General features: G+C 42.3%; 1 protein-coding gene across 6 annotated transcripts in view; it reads left to right on the top strand.

Annotated features, from left to right (window-relative positions):
- DCAF5 (DDB1 and CUL4 associated factor 5) overlaps positions 1–24,922 on the top strand; it is a 112,754-nt gene extending 87,832 nt beyond the window's left edge. For all 6 annotated transcript variants that reach the window (XM_005605272.4, XM_070249673.1, XM_023627984.2 and 3 more), the window contains exons 7-9: positions 1,986–2,052; positions 16,978–17,105; positions 22,861–24,922. In XM_005605272.4, the coding sequence (XP_005605329.2) occupies positions 1,986–2,052; positions 16,978–17,105; positions 22,861–24,630 (1,965 nt within the window). In that variant the 3' untranslated portion in view covers positions 24,631–24,922. The remainder of the gene's footprint in view (positions 1–1,985; positions 2,053–16,977; positions 17,106–22,860) is intronic.
- Positions 24,923–26,811: the final 1,889 nt, after the last annotated feature.

The following is a 26,811-nucleotide window of genomic DNA, read 5'->3' as shown; positions in this document are numbered from 1 at the left end:
ATCATGGTGACAGCCTGGTTGGGTTCTGGTGAAGCCCTCTTCTGGGTTGCGGACTGCCAATTTCTCACTGTTTTCCTCACATGGTGGAAAGGGGCTAGTGAGCTTTATTGGGGTCTGTTTTATAAGAGTGCTAATCCCATTCATGAGGGCTGCACTTTTATGACCTAATCACCTCCCATAGGCCCCACCTTCTGATACCATCACATTGGGCATTAGGATTTCAATGTGTGAATTTGGGGGAGACAAAACATTTGCAGAGAGCAACCAGATGAGGAAACTGAACCCACTTCTTTTTCCATTATGCCCTGGGCCAAATCACCTAGCCCCTGTGGATAGCATTTTCTTTATCTTTAAATACGCCTTTCTTTGCCTCCTTTCTCAAGTTTCTACAAGTCTTTTAAAGACTAGTAAATTGAGTTTTAATGATGCAGAGTATTTAGAAAGTATTTGTCAGGCAAGAGGTTGTGTATATGTTGGACGTACACTTTTTGGAGTTGTTCACAGTGTCATTTTTAAGTGAGAAGTTTTCTTTAGAAAATTGTAGGCCTTTCTTTTTCTGTGGAAATAAGCAGATGGGGCCAAAAGGCAGGAAGTAATGCTGACCTCAACTTAAAGTAAAACACTTTTGTTAATCTTTGAAAGTAAAGGAGCTCTAAGAATTGGTCACTGCTTGCTGTTAGATAATGTTAGACAATGCTTTTATGAGTCCTAATTAGAACAGATCCGGCTTAGTGTCCTATCTTTTTGAGATCAAATAGTATGAAGCTGCCACGTAAAAGGGGATTGTTTATGCCCCTGGCACTAACTTGGGGGTGGGTTGGCAATGGCTTCCTGCTCAAAGATGTCAGCTGATGGCAGGAAAGTTCAGGATTCTTGGCCTTGCATAAAAGATTTCTGGGGAGCTTCTACAATTTTTTTAGCATTAAATTTTTTTTTGAAAAATTGTGGTAAAATATACGTAACATAAAACTTGCCATTATTACCAGTTTTTTTAAGTGTCCAGTTCTTTGGCATTAAGTACATTCGCATTGTTGTGTAATCATCACTACCATCCATCTTCAGACTTTTTCATCTTCCCAAATTAAAAGTCCATACCCATTAGACAGGAGCTCCCCATTCTTCTCTCCACTCAGTTCTTGGCAACTACCATTCTACTTTCTGTCTCTCTGAATTTGACTACTGTAGTACCTCATATTAGTAGAATCATACAACATTTGTCTTTTTTTGTGTGACTGGCTTATTTCACTTAGCATACTGTCTTCAACATTCACCCGTTTTGTAGCATGTGTCAGAATTTCCTTAATATTCCATTTTATGTGTACACCACATTTTGTTTATTTATCCATTGATGGACATTTGGGTTGTTTCCACCTTTTGGCTATTGTGAGCATTCTTTTATGAACATTGGTGTACAGATATCTTGAGTCCCTGCTTCCAATTCTTTGATATATACCTAGGAATGGAATTGCTGGGTCATATGGTAGTTCTTTTAACTTTTTGAGGAACCTGCACTTTATGTTCACAGTGGCTGCACGATTTTATGTTCCCACTAGAAATACACGAGGGTTCGATTTTCCCACATCCTTGCCAACACTTGTTTTCTGGTTTTTTTGGGTAATATCCATCCTAATGGGTGTGAAGTGGTATCTCATTGTGGTTTTGATTTTTATTTCCCTAATGATTAGTGATGTTGAGCATCTTTTCGTGTGTTTATTGGCCATTTGTATATTTTCTTTGGAGAAATGTCTGTTCAAGTCCTTTGCCCATTTTTGAATTGTGTTGTTTGTTGCTGAGTTTTAGCCAACAAGCCTTTTGCTTTGGAGATACTTTTAAGGAGCTGTTTGCTGTGTGGTCCCTTATGAATATGCATCAATTTCTCTTGTTTATTTAAAAAAAAATCTTTCTCGTATGGATAGATAGGGAGATAAATATATTATCAAGTAATGAATATATAAATAATAAATATATATTTTTTGTCCCAACAGTATATCCTTTCAGGCTCTGATGACTTCAACCTGTACATGTGGAGAATTCCTGCAGATCCAGAAGCAGGTGAGAATATCCCTGGTATGAACCTGCTGTTCCTGTTGGCTATATGACTTTGGCATGCCGTGCCCTGAAAGGACAGATCTGTAGCAATAGAGGAAGATATTTCTCTTTTAACATCATAAGAAGTTTATCAAAAAAAATGACCAAAGCAAATTTTAAAATAAAAATTAGAAACCAGGGGCCGGCCCCATGGCCGAGTGGTTAAGTTCGCCCACACTGCTTCAGTGGCCCAGTGTTTCGCCTGTTCAGATCCTGGGCGCGGACATGGCACTGCTCATCAGGCCATGCTGGGGAGGCGTTCCCAGATGCCACAACTAGAAGGACCCACAGCTAAAAATGCACAACTACGTACCGAGGGGCTTTCGGGAGAAAAAGGAAAAATAAAATCTTTTAACAACGACAGCAACAAAAAAAATTAGAAGCCAGATTTAACTGTAACCTTCATCCGTAGCCTTATCTGACATAACGATGCTCAGATTTTTTCCTCCTAAGTACTTTCTGTAGACTTTATAGATCTGCTTTATGTCCATTTTCTTCTCTCCTATTTCATACCTGGAATATTTTTATCTTGCTTTTACATGCTTTTCCCTTATTATCCATCTGCACATTCCTGCTTATTACTCTACAAATAGTTGTTAGGGCCTCTTCCTTTACTTTGGCCTTCCTGGTGGTGTTAACTAAAGGGAAACTTTCTTTGTTGACAGGTACACTCCCTGGGGTTTGGCTGACCCCAGATGTCCATAAGTTAGGAAGAAATGTTCCTGCGTTTGCTCTAGATGTGTTTGGAAAAAAGCCTGCAGCTTTCCATAAATTTGGATCTAGGCCATCTGAGCTTTCAAACAGCATGGCTCATCCTTCGTTCTTGATAATAGTGTCCTCACATGCTCAGTTGAGTGTTAAACTGGTTACTTCCTGCTGGTAGAAAAATGTCTATTTTTTATTCTCAGGACAGCTCAATATAGCCATCTGCTCTGGGTGAACATGGCATCAAAATGGAAAATGGCGTTAGAAAAGTGACAGAGGACTATGCCAAGTGTATTACACAAATTGTGTCTAGTGCTTGGAGTTAGGGAGATTGTTGGCTTGCCTGTTCCTAAGTTAACAATACTGTTACCAAACATGTGCCTTTCAAAACTTGTTGAGGCCCACTTTTGGCGTAATTATCCTATTGCTGTGGTCTGGTTACTGAACAAGTTGCAAAAGGCCTTTTTCCCCTTCTGGAATTTGGAAAGCGTGAGTGAAGCAGCTTACCCTTGAAGCACAACCAGCTGGGACAGCAGCAGTCTCCCTGAACCAACAGCGATGTGCCGGCACTAGAGGGAGTTGTGTGTTAAGTCTCCCACCCGCGTGAGTCCTAGATTGATAGCTAAAAAATGATCTTTGGACTTAATTGTATCTTTTGCCTGATCTTGAAAAGTTTTTAATTGTTAAGTCAATGTGACTTTTAAAATAGAAAGTGGATAATCCCCCTTCCCCCAGGACTCTTCTCTGGAATCTTTTTCATGTTTGTGTAGAGAGAGAAGGGGGAGGAATTAGCAGTAGTAGTGTACATTTTTTCCTCTCCCTGCTGATTTCTGTATTCACTTAGGGTATGGGCCACTGTTAGGCTGACTGTACGAGTAGATGCTTATATAATGGGCTGGGAGCAACCTGATAACTGATTGAGGGTTCCACTATTAAAACTGGGAAATGGATAGCCAGACTTTCCAAGAATTGTATAGGTACAGCTGGTTTAAAGGAATCCATTTCTAGATTCTCAAATTCCATGAGTGTTCTTTCATAAAATCGGTATTCCTAAGAAGGTTCCCATTCTCCTTTCCCACCTCCCCTTTTTCCTTTATCCTTCTTCCACTTTACAAAAAAAATCAGAAAACCAAAAGTACTCTATAAGTTTCTGACCGTTTGAACCTTAGCGTGGTGCATTGCCCTGAGGAGTAAAATCCTTCAGGGTGCCAAAAAAGTCTGAAGCTCCTGTAATCATAGTGGTATAACCTGACCCCCCCCCCATCTTGTTATGCACTTACAATAAATAGCTTCTTTTTATATTTAAGAGGTTGTTATAAAACATTAGAAGTATATTTTTTTCTGGGCTGTTTCCTCCATTACAGCCAGACCATTCCCCGGACAATTGGTCCAGCCTTGCCTATCAGTGCCCCTCAGTTGTGTTCCAGTAATGCTTGTAATGGTAACTCCAATCAAACACAAAAATTTTTAACACTTAGAGCCTTATGGTCACAGTAAAAAAGGAAAATTTTAAATTTGTATTTATATTTTTGTTGGTGAAACTATGATAGAATTTTCATAAAAATATATTAGGTTGAAATTTTGGGGAGATAGGTGAAATGGAAATATTATTTCAAGGGGAAAAAGGAATGATGTAAAATTTCTATTACAAAAGAAACTTGTTAGACTTCAGATTCCAAATAAGATGCAGTAGGTAGCTCCCACTGCAATAACAACAAAAATCAAATTACAAAAGCTGTATTTTTAAAGATGTCAGAGAGCTGTGGCAACAAAGTGTGCTAGAACTAAAGTTCTGGAGAAGGAAGAGCCCTTCCTAGCTGAGCAAAAGACACTGGCCACTTTCTTTCCTAGGGCCATGTGTGCACAGGCTGCAGATCAGGCAGCTGTGGACAGACTCTGCTAGGGTCAAAATAAATCAGTTTTCAATGGCCACGTGTGTTAGTATGACAGATTGGAATCTAGACATACCCCAAACCATGGCCAGTCTTCCTATAGGACATTTGCTGAGTGCTGGGGTTGCACTGGGAAAGGCAGAATGAAATTCTCACAGTAATACAGTGCTTAGGAGATAAGGTCCCTTTCATGGAATGCTCCGCAGGGCATTTGCCAGATTTTGAACCTGCATGGGAAAGGAAGATAAAGAGCTAAGCTCAAAACCTCCAAAGGACAGAACTTTCAGAGCAGAGAACAGAGACTTGCCAGACTCTCCATCAAAAGCCCAAGAGGGCCACACTCGAGGATGGGCTGAACCCCAGAAAGGCTGAGTGAAATATCCTGCGATTTCCTGGTACTTAGGACACAAACTCCTATTAGAGGAAGACACCTGCAACAAGCACGTTACAGGTCTTGCCTTTGAGACATTTGAAACCAGCAGACTTATTCCAACTAAAGCAGCAACACAGCCCTGATCTAGTTCCTCCTGATTGGATTGCGAGTGATCAGCCCCTTACCTCATTTTCTCAAGAGTGGAATTGGAAATGCCAGATGGAGGAAATCTGCTTTAGTCTCTGTATTAGTCTGCTAGGGCTGCCATAACAAAATCCCACAGACTGGGTGATTTAAACAGCAGAAATACATTTTCTCACCTTTCTGGAGGCAAGAAGTCCAAGATCAAGGTGCTGGCAAGTTTGATTGCTCCTGCGGCCTCTTTCCTTGCCTTGCAGATGACTGCCTTCTCATTACATTCTCATATGGCCTTTTCTCTCTGCACATGCATCCCTGCTGTCCCTTCCTCTTCTTATGAGGACACCAGTCTTATTGGATTAGAGTCCTACCCTTATGACTTCATTTAACCTTAATTATCTCCTTAAAGGCCCTGTCTCCAAATACAGTCACATTGGAGGTTACGGCCTCAGCATATGAATTTGGGTGAAACACATCTCAGTCCATAACAGTCTCTGTGTTATGTTTGTTTTATATTCAATGTCCAGCATACAATAAAAAATTATGAGGTATGAAAATGTAGCCAGTAATTGGGAGGGAAAAAAACAATAGAAGCCAACCCACAATATTATCCAGATATTGAAGTTAACACACAGGGACTTTAAATATTATAAATATGATAAAGAAAATAGAAGAGAAGATGGACAAAATGGATAAAAAGATGGGGAATTTCAACAGGGAATTGGAATCTATTTAGAAAAAAATAATGTGACATTCTAAAATTGAAAAATATATCTAAAACTAAGAATTTATTGTATGGGTTTAACCTACAGAGGACAGGCTTGGTGAATAGAAGACAGGTCAATAAAAGATATCCAAACCGAAGGAGAATGAGAAATGAGAATGGAAGGAGAGAAGAGAGAGGGTAAGAGACAAGTGGAACACAGATAATCTAACATATGTGAAGGATCAGAGAGAGAAAATGAGGCAGAGGCATTAGGTGAAGAGAGAACAGTTGAAAGAATTTTCCAAAACAAATGAAATATACCAACTCTCAGATTCAAGAAACTCAGTAACCACAAGCAGGATAAATACAACATACCTAGGTACATCACAAGTCAAACAGTTGAAAACAAAAGATAATGAGAAAAAGCCCAAAGGCAGCCTCAGAAAATGGACAAATTACCTATTAATAAGCAACAATAAGATTGATGGCCAAATTATGGAATCTAGAATATAATAGAATGGTATGTGTGCAGTGCTTAAAGAATTAAAACCTGCCAACCTAGAATTCTATATCCAGGGAAAATATCCTTCGAAAATGTAGGTAAGGGGCCGGCCCTATGGCTGAGTGGCTAAGTTTGCGTGCTCTGCTTTGGCTGCCCAGGGTTTCACCAGTTCGGATCCTGGGTGCGGACATGGCACTGCTCATCAGGCCACGTTGAGGTGGTGTCCCACATGCCACAACTAGAAGGACCCACAACTGAAAAAATATACAGCTTTGTAGTAGGGGGATTTGGGGAGAAGAAGCAGAAAAAAAAAAAGATTGGCAACAGTTGTTAGCTCAGGTGCCAATCTTAAAAAAAAAAAAAAGTAGGTAAAATAAAGACATTTTTTAAAAAGAAATTGTGGAATTTTAATATAACCACTTAGCTCTCAGTGAATGCATCTAAATATTGTGCAACAGCTGCTAACGTCACAAAAAAAAAAGGCAATTAGACATTATGTGCTTCCTGATGGAAAAATAACACTACCTGTAGTCTTGCAAAACAAAACAACCCTGTTTTTGTAGGCCACAGAACCCATGATCTCCTCATACTTAGAGTTGGCTAGAAGCCACACGGTTTCCACATGGGCTGTGGTTGGTCCTGGATCCCCATCCTTTACTGGTGCTTGGGTTTCTTTGTACACAAGGACAGGACCTTACGATTATCTCTCTCGTTGGATTCACTAACTGGTAGTTGAAGGGTTTGTTTTGTCTGTGTTACCCTTCAACATTACATCAGCAACCTGTCACAGTAAGTCTGTCCCTTCAATCATCATCTGGCTCTGCATGTGACTAAAGCACCTTTTTGGATTATGTTTAGCAAACCTTGGCTCATTTGGGATTCAGCCTTCCTGCCACTATTCTGACGATCCATCCACATTCTTTTCATTTTTCTTGTTCATATGTCTTTCCTTTTTCTTTCTATTCCTCCTTCATATTCTTTTTTCATTCCTTTTACTATTTTTATAATTCAGTACTTCTTATGAAATAATACAGGTACATAATTTTAAATCAAACAATATTACAAAGATTTTTTTTTAAATGCAACAGTTCCTTTCTCTTCATATAACATACACACAATATCTTTGAATTTTCAATTTTGGACATTCTCTGTTGACTTTATACTGTTGAAAGGAGCCAGTTTCTCAGAATAGGAATCTTTGATCTCCTATTGGGGGGTATTTGCCTGGGAGTTGAACTATGGTTCTAAGAGCCAAATGGGGGAATAGTGCTGTGGATCTAATATCTATACACAGGTTTTTGTTTAATCCCACCCCCAGCTGTGTCTGGTGTCCCCAGTCCAAAACTTCTTTAGGTCAACTCCGGCTGGCAACCCTCAGGCCTCTGCTTGTGTGGGGAAGGGGCAGTTTCCTGGTCGTGTGTGCTCAGGGGAGGTGTATGATGGCGTAACTGCTCCTTATACAGGCTTTCAGCTAATTCTGATTTCGACTTTACCCTTCAACCTGTCCTCAGGGATACTTAGCCCTTCTCATTTTTATATGGAACCTTCATATTTTTAAATGTTGGCAATTAATTCATAGTTTAAAAATAATATTCAGCAAGGTTCAGCAAGCCAAACATAACATATGAGGGGCTAGATGCGGCCCATGGGTTCCAGCTTTGAATGCTTAGATGACAGAAAGCCCGTCAGGAAATTCCTAATCTAATCTACTCCCTCTTTGACTTAAACAATATGGAAGGAGGCTGAGCTCGCTCTCTCTGCAAGCCAGTTAACCTAAGATACTAAGGCAGGCTAATTCAGGGAAGCTGGCCTGCTGTTATGTGCCTTAATGGCATAATCAGATGACAAGCAGTCAGCATTTATTGAATGCCTGCTGTGTGCTTCACAGTACGTGCTAAATGCTGAGAGAACTAGATGGAGAGCAGTCCTTAGTGTGAGCCAAAAGCAAGGGCATCTTTTTTATCCCAGTCTCCTATTCAGAAAGACTGATAGTCACTGGGGAAATTTTTCTGCTACACAAACTCCAAAGGGATGAAATTTATTTATTATATAAACAGTACTAACTTCACAAATTGGCTAAGTAATTTGCATAGGGCTTCCTAGTGAGCTGAGGAAATCATTTCAAGATGTAAGATGTAATTCCACCGTAAAACTTGCTACCTGGCAAGATTAGGCTCCATTTTTCAGTTAATGTTAAATAGTAACTCATTTCTTAAAATCTCTTTAAAAATCAGAGGAAGGAATAGAACTGGGAATTGTGCTGTAGCAAAGAAAAAGCTCATCAGAATATGTTTTACACCTTGGAAGTACATAGGAAGAGCATCTGTTTTTATATGATAATTCTGAAGATAAAATAAACAGACTGGCAGTTATGTATAGAGCTGATGTGGTGTGTTGGAAGGAGCATTAGGTTTAAAATCATACCTAGATTCAAGTTCAGTGCAGCCACTAACTATAGCTGACTGAGTGATTCTGGGCGGGTTATGTAACAGCAATTGTCTGAGCCTCCGTTTCTGCTGTAAGATGGCCCCCTCCCCACCGCCTCGAATCATGAGATGATTCAACAGTCTTGGTAACTTTCTGAAAACTCTGTGCTTTCAAATGTAAGACATTTTTATTGCTGTTTATAATAAGATCAGTGCCCATAGATCCATATTTCCAAAGCATTTGCTCCCTAGTACCTTAGGTGTGGAAGTAATGGATTTGGTAACGTGTGGCAGAGGTGGGTGTCTCTGGAAAATATTCATATTGCCTTCTCCTTCCCTTTCCCCTAATTCTTGTTGGAAAGGGCTTTAGGGTTTTCATAGATAGAGTTGCTTCTCCTGAGAGATGCTTCTACACTGAGACCTTACTATTTATGGAAAGAAGCGTAATGTAATAGAGTTGGAAGGCCTGGGTTTAAATTCCTGATCCATTCATCTTCTAGTTGGAGGCTTTGGAAGAATTGTTTTGCCAAACTTCTGTTTCTTTATCTGTAAAATAAGAATATTAACAATGCATACAATAATAACGATAGGTAATAATAACTACCTTGAGAGAGATTGTATGAGGGTGCTCAGTAGTTATTCAGTGATTGTTACTTCTCATTAAAGCTTTCTCTCTCTGTCTCTTTTTTTTTTCTCTTGGTGAGGAAGATTCACCCTGAGCTAACATCCATGCCAATCTTCCTCTATTTTTTTTTAGTATGTGGGCCGCCAGTACAGCATGGCTGCTAACAGAGTGGTGTCAGTCCATGCCCAGGAACCAAACTGGGCCACTGAAGTGGAGTGTGCCAAACTTAACCACCAGGCCACTGGTGCTGGCCCACATCAGCAGTTTAAGAGCAGGGAAGTTATATGACAAATTTTTCCCTGAATGGAGGGGAAAAACATGCAATTTCACTGCCAAGTCACTGCAGCCACCCCCACTGCCAGTAGGACAAGGAAATAGGCTGGAAACAGCTATAAATGCATTTTCACGGGTCTGCATATATGTGCATGCTCTGTCTCTCCTTCTTTTTCTAGGCATGCATTCACTCTCAGGGAGTTAGCCCTGAACATGTGCTTTTTTCTCCCATATCATTGGAAGAACAACTGTTTTTAATTGGTCACAAGTAGTTGGTTGCAAACACGTGAAGTACAGATGATGAAAGAAGAACTTAGTATAACTGATTTTTTTGTGCAGTTAAGCATTACTGTCTGTGGAGCTTTTTGAGCTTTACTGACAGCACTGGCTGTCCCATCTGGCTTTTCTTAACTCTTAAGTGGTTCTCTGATCCCCAGGAGGTAGCCACTGCTCTCTGTATTGTCAGTACCCTGATTGTACTTCTCTTTATGGTTTGAAACTTGGAAACCCTGGGAATGTTCACTCGGGCCTTTTGGAATTGCTAAGACATTGTTTAGACAACTCTTTTAGATATAGCAAGGAAAAGAAGTAACCCCTTGCCCCACATAGCAGTAAACTCCTTGTTCTACCGGTAGAGTCAAGAATGAAATAGATTCATTGCCTCAACAGGTCCAAACCTCATTTTGGGAGATAATAGCTTTAAACTTCTCCTTCAAGCCTTGTTCCAGAGAAAATGATGAGGGGATTTACTTCAGTTTATTTACTTATTGAGTATCCTTAGATAAGACATTGTGCAAAACCATATGGGTGATTGAAAGATAAACACTTTCTTGCTCTCAGAGAACTTCCAGTCTAAGAGGGATGAGGGTATGTGTGTGCGTGCACACTAAATTTAAAAGTGGGTTCCAACGCCCATAAAAAACATAACTAAGGAGGGCTTGAAGAGATTTGGGGGATCAGCAAAGTTTTCATGGAATTAGCATTTCGGAGAACAATGAGGGTTAAGTAGAGTTTTAGCCCCTTTATTTCTCTGCTTTTACTATAGTAAAAACTTTATAAAAGAAATATCCAAATTTGACAGCAGGAAGATGGAGAAAGAGAAACAGTTGGATAATCCACATGTTGGATGATGGAGCCCACTAATGGAGATTGGCTTTTTTCCTGCATGCTTATATTCCACAGTCTGATCCACTCACATCTTTTCATTCATTCATCAAATATTTATTGAAAACCTACTATGTGGTGGGCACTAGAGGCTTGTGATACATCAGAGAAACAAAAGAACCCTGCCATCATGGAGCTTACTTCCTAGCAGGGGAAACAGGCAGTGCACAATGGACACAATAAATTATGTAGTATGTTTAAGAAGTTAGAGCTGCTATGGGAAAAGAAAAGGTAGAGCAGAATAAGGGGGATAGGGAGTGGGATTGGGGGGTTTAGGGGAGTGCAATTTTGGATAGGATGTGCATTATAGGCCTCATTGAGAAGGTCACATTTGAGCAAAACTTCAAAGTGGTGAGGGAGTTAGCCATGCAGAAATCTAGGAGAAGAGCATTTTAGGTAGAACCAGAATGAAGGTTCTCAAGTGAGAATGTGCCTGGTGTGTTTGAGGAACAGCAAGGAAATCACTATGTTGAAGCAGAATGAGACAGGGGGAGAATAGTACGGGTTGAAGTGGGGTACGGGCCTGTCCAGTCTTATAGGCTCTTACAGTGAGGGAAATGAGGAGCCAGCAGAGAATTCTGAGCAGAGGAGTGACATGATCTGACTTGTTTTAACAGCATCAGTCTGGCTGCTAAGTTGAGGATAGAAGGTGTGAGTGGGGCTGCCAAGGACAGAAATGAGGAGAACTAGTAGGAATCTCACATAGTACAGGTGAGTGGTGATCGTGGCTTGAAGCAAGATAATAGGGCTTGGGTCTACATATATTTTGAATGTAAAACCATCAGGATTTCCTAATAGATTAGATTGGGAAAGAGGGGGAGCAGGTAGAGTTTGCGATGTCTCTTAAACCTCCAGGTAGAGATGTTGAATAACAGTTTGGATTTGGAGGTATGGAGGTCTGGAGTTAAAGAGAAAGGTCTGAAACAGATAAAAATGTGCGTTTTGGTAGCGTATAGGTAGTATTTAAAGCCACAAGACTGGATGATATCACCAAGTAAGTGAGTATAGCTAGTCAAGAGAAGGGGACCAGGGACTGAGCCCTAAGACCTTCCAGTGTTAAGAAGTCAGGGAGAGGAACCAAAAAAGAAATTAAGGAGTGATCAGCGAGGTAACAGGATCACCAAGAGAGGGTGATCCTAGGAAGGCAGTGAAGAAAGTGTGTCAAAGGGGAGGGAACTATGTTGAATCTTCCTGATAAGTCAAATAAGATGAGTAGGATGAGGATTGAATTAACCATTGAATTCTTTGGTGAATGTCATCAAGCCCAGATATTTTTGTTTAGGCAAGGAGTAGGTAATTACAGATATTTGATGTCCATTGTATTATTGGAATAACCACTGTTACCTGATTTTGCAACTTCTCCCCCTACAAAGTAGTACCACTCCTTTATGTATTTACTCACCATTCTTGCCGTATTAGTACATTCTGCAGGATTTTGTTTGATACCCTAATCTAGAGCTACTGGATAAAGTTCTCCCATGAAATGCTGAAAGTATTTCCTATACCATAATCTGTCTTTTTTACCCAGTATTGAGGGTTTTTATACCACTCTTAACAGTGTTCTCCACTAATTTCAATTTTTTTTAATTTTTTTTTTTTTTGAGGAAGATTAGCCCTGAGCTAACTACTGCCCATCCTTCTCTTTTTGCTGAGGAAGACTGGCCCTGAGCTAACATCCATGCCCTTCTTCCTCTTAATTTCAGTTTTAACAATCACTTGTTAAGTCCTCCTTATATGCCCAACTCTGTTCTCGCTATCTTGGATGTCTCGACATCTAAATCTTGGAAGATCAAGGATATTTACCCTCTTCATGAGGGCCAGTACTCTGTTGCTTGGAAATGCAAATTTATCTCCTGCTGTCTTAATTTCTTAAATTGTCTTCCATCAGCCCTTTCCAGTCATCTAGTCCCTATTCCTACTTCCTTCTCCCTAATCTCAGTGTTATCCACTGGTTCTCCTACCCATTCTCACAAGAGTGTTTGTCCTACCCATTAATTAATGGGTTACTAGGAAGGGGAGAAAAATCCAAAGACTCTAACAAGAAAATATTGGTATTTTATCCAGGTTTATTTGTGATTTATTTTAGTACAAAAATACTCAAATGTCCTGTTCTATAGCCCCAAGTTGAGGACCACTTCCCAGCATAATTCATAAGTTACTACTGTTAGACCAAGGCATCAAGAAATCTTGACCAGGTTGCTTTTAGCTTTTGAGTTGAAAGCATAGTCATTCTTGGAGGACTTTGTGGAAGCAAATGAAATTGACAAGAAACAGAAGTATCTGAAGTTGGCGAGAAATGGGAGTGGTGTCCTGACCTTTGAGAGGCCAGAGGGGACAAATCTCTGGCTGAATGTTGTATAAAGAGGAGCATAGGTAGGAAGGGGAGGGAAATGAGGACGTATACACTTAGCCGCTTGTCTTCTCTGCAGGAACATTTGGCCTGGGCATTTTGGAAAGGTCTTTATCAGAGTTCTGAGCAGGGTGTTTTCTCTGAGCCCCATGTGTTTCCTGGGATCCTAGAATCCCCCTAAGATAGTGAGTGAGTCACTGATGCTGGAGTCTTATGAGATGGCCCACTCGTTTTCTTTTCTGAGGTCTTTCAGTAGAATAGATAAGGTGATTTATAGCCTTCCCCACCTCCCTAACATCCCTTCTGAACCAGAGAAAAATGGGATATGGGAACTTTGGCCTTGACTTATAAAAGAAATCTACAAAGTGGTAGCAACATGTTTGGCTGAGCCAGCCAGAGCAGATGGCCCAAAGAAATGACCATTAGTCTGTACAGAACTATATAAACAAATGACAGCTCAAGGATGAGTAAAGTGCTTTTTCCTGGGTATGTGCTATTTTATTCATTGGTACCCAGTATTAGTGATTAGGTTGTGAGTCAGGTCAATAACCTGGGGTGAGGTTGGTCCTCAACATGCCCTCACCCACCGTCCTAGAGATGACCCTGAAGGGAGTTTATGCAGTTCTTGGAAAAAATATTCCCTGCCTAACTTCTTCCAACTTGATCCAGCTTTTGATGGGCAGGGTCTGGCTAGGTAATGGAGGAGAGGAGACCCCAAGTTCTTACTGATATTAGCATCTTGACTTTAGCCCTTTCAGACTAAATAAATCTATATCTGATTTATACAGATCTCCAGGACTGATAATTTATTCTCTAACAATCATTGTATCTAAACTGTATAGTAGCTGCTGTACTGAATCATTTGGAAGCTGGAAACCAGGAAAGGGACTAAAAAGAACCTCTCTGAAGCCCATTCATTGCTATGATTCTGTGTACACAGCCTTGGTTACCTCAAACAAATGGCAGCAAATAATTCTTCCTGTACCTCTTTTCACCATCCATCTCTTGGCTCTGTTGACTTCCTCTTCTTTTTCAGATGTCCTAGGTACCTGTTTGGGTGGGAGGAACACCTTGTATTAAAATTGCTGCCAAGAAGAGAAACCAGATGAGGTCACAGTGCATGAAAGAGCAATAAAAACAGTTTTTCCATGGTCTGAATTTTCAAGCATTGATACCCTTCAGTTATTCTTTAGGTCTCAAAGTTATGGTAGTTGTATTCCAAGTAGCCTTCAACAGAAAGATTAGTTTAGTTGATAAACTTTAGTTCTATGGTAGATGATTCTTTAAGACATGAGACCCTCTATCTTTCCTCCTTCGGTGGTACTTATTCTAGAATTGCCCTCTTCTGAAACACTGTCCATTCAACAAGTGCTTACTGAGCACCTACTTGAGTTCAGACCTTGCCCCCCAGGTTCTAGGTATGCAAGAGATCCAGTTCTACTCTCATGCACTATTCACTGTTGGCAATGTGATGAGATGTTCTGTGGTCATACTGTAGAACTTGCACTCAGGATACCATTGGGTAGAGTCTCCTCTTTCTCCCTTTTTTCAATTTAAGACTTAAAAAGGAAATCAACCTATATAATAACTGTGAGAAAGATTTAGAAATCACTTACGAGCTTCTGGCTCCATCCCTATTCAAACCGTTTCGTCTCTTAAAGGCCACTGATATGGTGGAAAGGATATTAGGCATTATAGCCAAACAGACTCTGGTTCAAATCCTGGCTCAGCCAGTTACTAGCTCTATGACTTGGAAGAAGTCACTTAAATTCTCTGAGTCACTTATGTTCATTTTCTTGGAGGCAGTAGAATTAAACAAGAGACTGGCACTAGGTGTAACCTGAAGTTTCTTTGCTAGTGACCAGTCCACTGGGGATATAGGTAGGAGTAGGGTGTTGGAAGTGTGGAATTCAGAAGAGACCTATAAGCAGGAATGCTACTTGTTGAATCAACCTTATATAGAAAAGAAGTAGACCCAAAGGAACTCCTTGGGGGTGGTGAGATCCCTATTTTGAGACAACTGTTTTAGATTCCCATGTATCTCTTTTCCTTAATTCTCTCAAATTTATTTTTATTTTGACCAGTCTCAGGTTACCTTTCCCTCCTCCCCCTCCCCCCTAGGAACTCACTGCACTCAGGGTGCCTAGGGTTCCCAAGTGGCATCCTACCTTGGTGCTTAACCTTTCCTGATCCTTTTTCTCCATAAAAACACACTAGTTCTATATCCTAATCACTCTCTTTTCCTTTATGGTTTATTAGCAAACTTGATGATACTGGGCTGAGATATGAATAGCTTTAAATGTATTATCCATCCTGGATAATTCAAATATTAATAATGTCAAATATGGGAAAAAATTTAGGCAAAGGATGTTTTTGTCACCCACCAAGTAGAGTAAGCACCTAGTGCTAGCCAAGTTGGCACCACCAAGGAGCAGATCGGTAGTCTGAAATCTCTTGCTGTCATAGAAAAGATATATACATGGCAATAAAGAGGGATCTCTTCCGTGAGGCAAAAGAGGAGTTGTGTCAGGAGGCCAAAAGCAGAAGACACCTTCTCCAGAACCAGATTATTTCTGGAGAAGGGATGTCGTTCTAGTCATTTTCTCTCCAGACACTGAGATGAGAAATGTTTGGAATGAATGTTTGGACAAGGTGGAATTAGGAGTGGGGTGGAGGCATGTGGAACTGAAACTGTGCCTGATTATACTTTGTGCCCTAGGGGCGCAGTGCTCCTGGTAGAGACTAAGAAAGTATTCATTGCTTAAGTAGATGAGCGTTCATTTGTTTGTGTCTGAATGCATCACATTTTGCCAGTTGGCCAGGAACACAGGTTGGCCTATGTGTACCGAGCTGTTGATGGTTGCTCAGAAGCAACCTTGTTCAGGCCTTGGGTACATGTGTTCTGTGTGGGTGTGATACCCTTGTCACTGAAGCTAAACCTTTGAGATTATCCCAAGTTTATAAATGATATCTTCATCTATGTTATAAGTTCCGGGCCTCTGGGATTTTTCTCAGTCATTGAAGAAGAAAGCCTAAAGGAGGTCTTTAAAATACAGCTTTCTGTCAGTGGCCTCTAGATTTTAATCCATACACGGTATCTCTAAGGCCTGCTCTCTAATTCAGATTCTCACTACTTGGGCTCTGCTTATTCTGAAAGTGACCCAAATCTCCTTCCTTTATCCTTAGTTCTTCCTGCTATCAGGGTGAAGAAAGGATTTCTCCATCATTTTCCCAGTGGTTTTTGTATGTTTGTTTTGTTTGCTGTCTTCATCAGAAATTAAGGACAAATGGATCAGACATGTTTTTTGTGCATTTAAGTAATTATGTGCTTCTGGTTCTGCATGTCCCTGGCTCAGCTGCCTAACTGTCCCCAAGCAGTTCAGTCTCATTTTGATCCTGACTGGCCTCTTCTAAGGTAACACTTGGATTCTATCTTGGAGATCAAAAACAAGAAATGTTTTAAGTGGCTGTGGCTTCATTGACAATGGATTTGCAGTGGGTGGGCGTGGGCAATGCTTAAAGGCTAAATAAAGGCTCTTGGTAAGAGCACATATGCTGAGAGATATTTCATCTTCCCTCTTTCCATAGCAACTTTATCAGTAAGATTAAGCATTAGGCTGGTGGTATAGTTAAAAAATCTCGGCTCCAGTTCAGAGCTGTTTGTCTGCCATTACTGGAACCTATTTGCATCCATCCGTTTCATCATTTGATTTTTGTTTCCTTCTGTCTTCCCAGGTGGCATTGGTAGGGTGGTCAACGGAGCCTTCATGGTGCTGAAAGGGCATCGGTCTATTGTTAACCAGGTCCGATTTAACCCCCACACCTACATGATCTGCTCTTCTGGTGTAGAAAAGATTATCAAGGTGAGGCACCTTCCCCTTCTGTCCTTTCAGAGAAATTACTGCAATTCATAATTGGAAGAAACTAGAACAATGTATGTAGGACCTCATATCTAAACATACTAAAAGTCTATCAGAATTCTCAGTTATTTTGATATATTACAGATTGTTGAAAAATTGAAATTAAAAAGAGTGGTTTAAACCCTCCTTTCAGGACCTTTTTAAAAAATAGTCACTAGGCTTTGAAACTAGACACTACTTGTATGCCACTACATTTCCACTGGCCTTTGATCTTGAGACTGATGAATTCTGCTTTCTAAACCTCATCTGGAGATTGGGAAGCCACCATCACCTCAGTGACTCAGTATGCACTTTGCATTAATTGCTGTCCTCGTATGGCACAGATAACTAAGTGACTGTCAGAACCATAGCTCAGTCATCTCAGGGCATATCAAAACCACTACCTGTGGTTGTGATTGAGGCCAAACACTTGCATCAACTGTACTTTGACTGAAGGAACTTAACCCTACCAAGGAATACTTTTAGAGCCTGCAACTGAGAGACCCAGCCTGACCTGTATCCATGAAAGGATGGCCCACTGCCCATCACTCACATTCGGTTGCTAGTAACGCTTCTCCATATCTGAGAAAATGAAGGTTTTGGAGCAAATGATGTAGTCTTAAGGACCCTGTGATGACTGTTAAGTAAGGATAGATGATATGCCTCCCCAAAAGTTAGAACTCCTCTTTTTTTTCCTAAAATGTCATTGAAAACCTGAGGGAGGTTTCAGGAAAAAAAAGTAAAAATTGGTTTGTGATGATTTGGTAGTGTTCATTTTCTTTTGTTCTTTTTAAAAAAAAAAAAAACTGTCCAGAGTTAAACCAAGTTGTATGTGAGGCAGGGGAAGCTATCAGAAATAGAATGTTGGAGTACGGATCAATATTTTTATTTGTCCTTATTCCAGCTTCCTTTATTTGGGTTTTGTTGGTCTTATGGATTAGGGCTGACTCACAGTTGCACGCATTTCCCCATAGGCCTAGAACAGGACTTCTAGACCATTTTTACTTTTTCTTTTTACAGGTGATGAGATTTAAATTATAAATTAACTGTCTGGGGTTAATTATACAGCTAATGAGCAGTAAATCTAAGATGGAGCCCTGTTCTTGTTCTTTCGGCGTGCTGCCACACTCAGCATGCTAGTGGGAAAGCACAGGCAGCTGATGCCCTGCTGGATTTGATCATCTTAGTAGTCCTTCGCTGTCTCTCGCATTGCTTTCCCTTCTCCTTTGGCCTATGACTAATGGGTTGGCACAGGACCATGTACTCTCTAGGCCTGTTGATGTCATTCTCTTTCTCAGAGAGCTCTGCTTGGGCATCTCCTTTAGAAGAGAGATTCCTGCTTGGCCATGCACTCTGGGATGCTTCTGTGCTGAGTCTCCCCAATTACTGTTGAGTCAATTGGCATTCTTACCCTAAAGGTCATAGGTTGGAAACTAGCCAAGTTCTCAGAGGAGAAAAAGAAGGAAATGCTTTCTCAGTGAGATTATTCAGACTGAACTATGGAGCTCACTGCTTCCAGCTGCCAATGGGGTCTGAATCTTGCCCCACCAGGAGGTATATTTAGCCATGTGAAACCTTAAGTCAGTACAGTTAGTACCCTTGAGTAACTCTTTGAGTCTGTCTCCCACCTGTCAAGTGAGGGTACTAACAGTGACTTGCCACTCTTGTAAATTACCTTGTGAATTACCTGTGCCTGACGATTTCTGACTACTTTAATAAATGTCCCTTTCCCAGGCCAGCCCTATGGCATAGTGGTTGAGTTCACATACTCCGCTTTGGCGGCCCAGGTTCACATGTTTGGATCCTGGGAATAGACCTACACCACTCATCAGCCATGCTGTGGCAGCCACCCACATACAAAATAGAGAAAGACTGGCATGGAAGTTAGCTCCGGACGAATCTTCCTCAACAGCACAACAACAAAAGTCACTTTCCTGCTTGCTATTTCTGAGAGATCAATGGCTCAAAGAACGTCATCCCACCATGTTCTAGTCCAGCCTGAGACCTGCTTTTCTCTCTCTTTCTCCACTTCACTCCACCTTCTCCCTGTCTTGTCCTTTACTACTGCCTTTCTAGCCCAGAGGGGAAGAGCCCGTTGTCAAGGCCAGCCTCTTCTCGCTCATAACAGGTCTTCTATCCCCCTGAATACCCACACATAGCAAGAGGGGGTTCATTTTGAAGTTAAATGTAAGGCAGGGCAAGATGGAGCAAATGGCTAACATTTTTGTCAAAGACCAATATTCATGTATTCACCCCATGTTTGTGATATACGTATTGTGTGCCATTTGTGCTAGGTCCTATGAGGAGCACAAAGGTAAAAAAAGGTGAGGCAGGTCCCCCTAGGAATTGATGACCCCTTAGGAGAGACAAGAAATAAAGATAATGAAAAGTGTAAGGTACACAAGAGATATAAACAGAGTGCTGTGGGAGGAGGGAGAGATTTTTTCCCATCTGGGGTAATCTCAGTCTAGGTAGTATTTGAACTAGACTTTGAAGAATAAAGACTGCAAGAGGAAGGTGAGGGGTAAGATAGGAAGAACATTCTAAGTAGAGGGAATGGAATTTATTTCATTGAATCAACAAATATTTATTGATCACCTACTGTGTTCCAGGCATTATGCTTATGAATGAATGCTCAGAAGCAGTAGAGTGTCAGACCTATTCCGAAAAACAGTGGACAAAGTGAAGAACACAAGAAGGGAGGACTGAGTTATAAGGCTGGGAAAATAGTCTGGAGGTGGGCTCACTGGGTCTTGGAACAAGAGAGTGTGGAGAGCTCTTGAATTGCAATTTAGGTCCCTATCTGTGTAGTTTTCCTCGGAGACAGACAAATTGCTAGATTTAGTATAATAGCACAAAGAGAGGAGAGGGCTTGGAGCTGCCGCATCAAGCATGCCATGGTCACTGAGTAGATCAGAACACTTGTTACTTCATTGCTTTCCGTTTTGATGATGTTGGGATGAGACTTGAACTGCATCTTTTTCCTCGGCAGCCTCTTGAGCTAAACTTTTCACTGGGCTTGGAGAGAGCTGCTCCTCCCTCCTCCTCTTCTCACGAACCTTGGCCATGAGGAGGCAGTCTCACCACATTCACATGTGACAGGAAGCTGTGTTTTCACTGCTTCACTTCTGAGGTTTGACTTGCAGTGTAAAGAAATAAACAATTTCACAAATGTTTGAAATTGATATTTTAAGCATGAGGACCAAGATAATATGGAAGGTCAGGACTTGTGGTGTTGAAGAGTCCCTTTGAGGATGGCTCCAAAACTTCCTGGTTGAGGTATTCAGCTGCCAAATGAAAGAGAAAGCACTACATTTTTTGGTGCTTTGGTATAGGTTATAGCGTTTCATCCTTCTCATTTCTACAGATGAGAAAAGAAGCTTTTAAGGGTGAAGTCATTTGCCCAGGGCCATGTGAAGTGGTGGAGCTGGGCTTTCTTACCTGTTCTGCCTGCTCCCACAGTTCTGTGCTACGAGTCCCTTGAGGACTGAGGACCGGCTGTCTGGGATGGGGATTTTGTTCTGCTCCAAATCTTAAGATTCACTGTTTAGATGAGGGAGCTGAGCTTCACCCACAGTCACCAGCCAACTAGGAGCTTAGTGGGAACCCACACTCAAGTCTCCTGCCTCCTGATCCAGCATTTTGTTCCATTACTCCAAGCTTCAGGAATGAAAGTCTACCTCAGCTTAACACATTCCAGAGCCCAAATAACAGCTGACTTTCAGTGTTATGATTTTCATTCCTGAAGTGAAGACATAGGGGGCTGGGCAGTAGAGTAGAACCTGGAAACTGGCTTGTTGGATAGTTGGACCAGCATCTCACCATTAATATTTTGTACTTCTGTTAACGAATTCTCAGTTTCTGTGAAGTACATATGGATTTATCTTCATATTAGACAACATGGTTAGTAACCTTTTACCATATTTAAATTAAGGAAATGAGAGATTTGGCCCAGAATATAGAATAAGACTCAGAAAGATCCTAAGGGCTTTGCCTTTTAGATCCCTCAGTTTCCTTTCTAAGCCACTGAACTTTTATTCCCTCAGACATCTAATTGCAGAGAGAGTCGGTTATAGCTGGAGCCCATTGCTGAAGGCCATATCTAAATGTTTCTCAAACATTGAGTGTCAAAAAGAATTTGAGACTCTCTTCAGGCAAATCTTTTATTTTCTGCTGACAATACTCCAGTGTTTTTTAAAAGTTGATCCCCCCACTTACTCACCCCTGCAGGGGATGTTGAAAGTGCAGAGCCCTGGGACCTACCCATGACTTATTGAATCAGAATCTCTAAGGGTGGGGCTCAGGAGTCAACGTTGTAATTATTCTTCAGGTGATTCTTAGGCACTCCACAGTGTGAGAATCACGGCCTTAAAACTCCCCTGGGTGAGATTATGAAGCTGGAGAGGGGAGAACAGCTGAGGAGTTGTGGGCAGGGAACAAAGTCAAAGGAGGACTAAATCTGAGTTGGGAATTGGTGAAGAGAGCTAACCCAGAAGGTTTTTTCAGCCCCTCTTGAACTGGGGATCCTCCAAAGAGATGCTGCCTCCCAGGAGTTCAAGTAAAACACGGAGGGAATAGGCCTCAGGAAAGTGCTCACAAGCAGGCAAGTTTGTCCTTGGATAGCTTTGGGGAAACAAAGCCATTGTCTTGATAGAGGGTAGGGAATGAGGACCCACTGTTTTCTGGGTTGGATGCCATCTAAAGATAGACATTAGCCTGTCAGGCAAGAAGATTGCCTGGAATTTCATCTGAGTTGCCATGACTACCGGCTGATGTAACCCAGCTTCTCTGCGGACCAGTCTGGCAGTCAGGTGAAGCTAATTGTTCTCATTTGCAGTGACAGCTTAACTACCTTGAACTTGATTTTTGCATAACTTATTCAACTTGTAAAGCTGGGCCTTTGTGTTCAGACAGACCTGAGTTTGAATCCTAGTTCTGCCACCCTTTAGCTATGAGCCCATGTCTCTGACCATGAAGCGGAGGGGTGTTAAGGGATGGGGTCACAGTCTTGTGGGGTGTGTCCTACCTATTCCTGCAACTAACAGAAGAGTTGAGGGGCAAGCCAGCATTTCCCTGGTTAAGAGAACCGAGTTTCCTGGGAAACTGATGCCAGAGGGAACTGCAGTATAGGCAGTCGGCTATTCTTATCCAGCTCCAGTAAGCAATTCCCATTAGTTAAAAACAGAAATGTTGCAGTTGGGGAGAAGTGGAGTTATAAGCTGAAATATTGACTGTCGCAGAGTACTGACTGCTGGGTCTGTTTTCGCTTTGGATAAGTGGTACCTCTCTGCACAGGTTTAGTCTTCTGAGAGTTTTGAACACATTGGCCAATCTTCAAGTCATCCCCTATCCTCTGAGATTATGAAGGGAGTTATTGTAATTTCCAAGCTACTAATAGAGGAAGCTGAAGAAAGGGGTTGTGGGGGAGATTGTGTGTGATTATCCTGGGCCTAGAAACAGGACTTAGGTCTCCTGACATGAGGCTAATCCTGTGTCCTAGACCAAGCTTTTTCCCACATCTGACTCCAGAACCCTTGATTTTCGTATGTGGCCCACAAAATCCAGTCTAGTAAAGACTTGTATTTATTTACAGTTGGTTAGCAAGTCCTGGCTAAATGACAGGGAGGGTCTGGGAAAGCTCTGCCTGGGTGTTCTGTATCGCCACCAGCTTTAGAATACTTTCCAGTCAGCCCTTCTTGGGTTTGTTTCTCCTCTGCAGATCTGGAGCCCGTACAAGCAGCCAGGTTGTACCGGAGACCTGGACGGTCGGATTGAGGATGATTCCCGCTGCCTCTATACGCACGAAGAGTACATCAGCCTTGTGCTGAACAGTGGGAGTGGCCTGTCGCATGACTATGCCAACCAGTCTGTGCAGGAAGACCCCCGGATGATGGCCTTCTTTGACTCTCTGGTGCGCCGTGAGATCGAGGGCTGGAGCTCTGACTCAGACAGCGACCTCAGCGAGAGCACCATCCTCCAGCTGCATGCAGGGGTCAGCGAGCGCTCAGGATACACCGACTCAGAGTCCTCGGCCTCGCTGCCCCGCTCTCCTCCACCCACAGTGGACGAGTCTGCCGACAGCGCCTTCCACCTGGGGCCTCTGCGGGTCACCAACACAAATGCAGTGGCGTCAACCCCGCCACCGCCTACGTGTGAAGATGCAGCCTCTCGTCAGCAGCGCCTGTCTGCTCTGCGCCGCTACCAGGACAAACGCCTCCTGGCCCTTTCCAACGAGTCCGATTCTGAAGAGAATGCCTGTGAGGTTGAACTGGACACAGATCTCTTCCCCCGGCCACGGTCTCCCAGCCCTGAGGATGAGTCCAGCAGCTCCAGCAGCTCCAGTAGCTCCGAGGACGAGGAGGAGCTGAATGAACGTAGAGCATCCACCCGGCAGCGGAATGCCATGCGGCGCCGACAGAAGATGCCCCGAGAAGAGAGGCCCAGTGCCCCGACCAAGACTGCCAACACCTACATTGGAGAAGACAATTATGATTACCCCCAGATCAAAGTGGATGACCTCTCCTCCTCCCCCAACTCCTCCCCGGAGCGGAGCACTTCTACTCTGGAGATTCAGCCAAACCGGGCATCACCAACTTCTGATATAGAGTCTGTTGAGCGAAAGATTTATAAGGCTTACAAGTGGCTTCGCTACTCCTATATCTCCTACTCCAATAACAAAGATGGAGAGAGCTCCCTCATGTCTGGGGAGGCAGATGAAGGGAGAGCGGGAACCAGCCACAAGGACAACCCAGCCCCTTCTTCTAGTAAGGAAGCCTGTCTGAACATGGCCATGGCCCAGAGGAACCAGGACCTGCCCCCTGAGGGCCGCAGCAAGGACACTTTTAAAGAAGGGACTTCTGCCAGAAATCCCAGCAATGGCCCAGGCCATGAGCACAGCAGCCACCCTTGGGCAGAGGCACCAGAGGACACCTCTCAGGACACCAACAATGGTAGCTCTGTAGAACACTCTTTTGAAACGAAGAAGCTTAATGGAAAGGCCCTGAGCAAGGCCCTGAGCAGCCGGGCTGAGGAGCCACCCTCTCCTCCTGTCCCCAAGGCGTCTGGCTCCACTCTCAGCAGCGGGTCTGGCAACTGTCCCAGGACCCAGTCTGATGATGGTGAGGAGAGGAGCCTCGAAACCATCTGTGCCAACCACAACAATGGACGCTTACACCCCCGCCCCCCTCACCTCCACAACAATGGGCAGAACTTTGGGGAGCTGGAGGCAGTGGCCTGCTCTTCCCCGGGACATTCGGACACTGACCATGATAACTTGTCCCTGGCAGGGACACTACTACACAAAGATTGTTGTGGGTCTGAAATGGCCTGTGAAACCCCCAGTGCTGGAACGAGAGAGGACCCCACTGACCCCCCAGACACAGACAGCAGCAGGGCTGTTCATGGCCATAGTGGCCTCAAAAGGCACCGAGTTGAATTGGAAGATACAGATTCAGAGAATTCCTCCTCAGAGAAGAAATTAAAAACATGATAAATACAAAGGGAAAGCAAAAAGCTACAAAAAGTAGCTTTACAAAAAAAAATTTTAAATCTTGTTTAGTGAACACAAAGGAAAGGAAAAAAGTATTAAAGACACATAAAACCAGGTCCTGAAATTTTGTGTCTGATGCTGCTCCCTTCTATTCAACAATGGGTCTGATGTTTAGCTGGCCATTGGCTTGTGCTGTGTTAAGAAAGGGAAAAAAATCCAAGTGACTCCTTTCTAGTAAGACTTGAGCATAGTGTATCTGTGCAGATTCTGTTAAAGTAAATCCTTATCGAGACGTTTGACTTATTCTTGTGTGTTTGCACTGGCACGTGTGAGCTCATTGTCTCAGACTTTTCTTTCAGTTCTCCATCAGAAAGGATCTATGGATCTCTATTTTTTGCCATCTCACCTTGTTTACATGGCATAGGTGTTCTGGTCTTAACACGGAGTGCCTGCTAAGTCAGGTTGTGCTGCCAGTGAGTAATGGATTTATGCTGAAAGAGTGGAGAAGAGAATGGAAGCAGGCCTTCAGCCCATTGGCTGTGCTGGAAAGGAAAGCATGGTTCCTTTCTTAAAGAAATCTTCCATGTTTTCTCTCAGTAGCACTTCTTCATTGAGCATTTAATGTATACATACTGAAGTGGAGCATTTTAATGCTGTTGAGAGGTTAGCACTTAAGATCAGATTCAAGAGAGCATAGATCCCTGATAAATTTCACTGATTGCAAATTGAGCGATGCTGCAACATGGTATGGAGGCCATAAAATATAACTAGTTGTGGGTAACACTTTAACCGGTTAGGTGCTAGTTCCTAAGAGGCACTCAGAAGGCCGGCAGACACTTCCTTGGCCCCATGTGATGGTGTCTAGGCATATTGAAAGAGGGTGCAAAGACAGCTCTCAAGAGCTTTGTGCTCAAACTACTAAAGTGGATGTTCTAGGTCTGTTAATGAAGAAGTGTAGTAAAGAGCAGAGTGTGGTACTATATTCATTTAATTCAACCCAAAATGACTAGTCAGGATTGATGGGACTGGCATCTTCCCTCAGGCTTGCAATTGACAGAGGCTGTGGTATTCTGACTAGATCTTGCGGAACTGTAGGCATCTCGAAGTAACAGATTCTTACTGAGTAGGTCTGTTAGGAGGCAGAGAGTGTGGAGAGAAGAGTCGCTGGTTTAAGACTCCTGGCTCCTAGAAGAGACTGATTGAGATAGATAAAGATTGAGAGGGGAAAAGACCAAGAGATTTTCAGCATTGCAGTGGTGCTTATAGTCACTTGGTTATCAATGAAGGATTGTACAAGACTGGGAGACCTAGGAATGACCAGATATCCTGTTGGCATAGATGTCATGAAAAGGCAGGAGAATACTGGCAGGAAATGAGGCAGAGAGAGAGAGAGAAGAACACTATAACTTCCTTGGGCGCAAAGGTGCTAGACCTAGGAGCCCAACCAGCACTGGCATAGAGAGGATCTAATGTGTGACTGGTGTGGCCTCACTGATCCAGCGTTCCTTTTAGAAGAGGACCTGTCCTACTGGGACTGGGACCAAGGGGAGACAACCTGTGGAGGATGAAGACTGGATGAATGTAGGCACTAGGGGAAGGGGGGTTATTTATAAAAGGAAGGTTGTTGATCTAAGCCAAAAGGAGATATCATCTTGCTAAGCTTTGTGAAAGGGAAATGTACTTGGTATGTGTGATGTGACTTGGGTGTGAAAACACTGTCTTAGGAGACGGAGATAAGGAGTGTGAGTAGCAGTGGGGATGCTTACAATTTAACAACTGTAATCTCACTGGGGGAGTGGGAAAGTGATTCTGTAACCATTAGAATTACTTTGGATTTGTAATCAAAATGGTTCTATGATTTGTCTTTGACTATTCACATATAATTGTAAATTCTGGTTTTATAAGCCCGAGTCATTTTACATTTGCTTTTCCAAAATTTATTAAATTGGAATTTTTTAATCCTTTATATACAAAAAAAAGATACAATCACTCAGTGTGTGTTTCTCTTCCCCTTCCTAGTCAGCATACCCAATCTTTTTTGCTTTGATTTATTTAATCTAATCAGTGGGTAGCCTCTTCTGTCTTCTCTAAGGGCAATCCATATATCTTCCTTGAAAAAAAGTAGTTACAGTTTCCTTGGGAATGAGCCACTTGGTAGTTACTGTTCCCAAATGCAGAACT

Source organism: Equus caballus, chromosome 24 (assembly GCF_041296265.1).
Source record: "Equus caballus isolate H_3958 breed thoroughbred chromosome 24, TB-T2T, whole genome shotgun sequence".
Classification (NCBI taxonomy): domain Eukaryota; kingdom Metazoa; phylum Chordata; class Mammalia; order Perissodactyla; family Equidae; genus Equus; species Equus caballus.
Note: the sequence above shows the minus strand (reverse complement) of the source record. Positions and strands in the feature narration are given on the sequence as shown.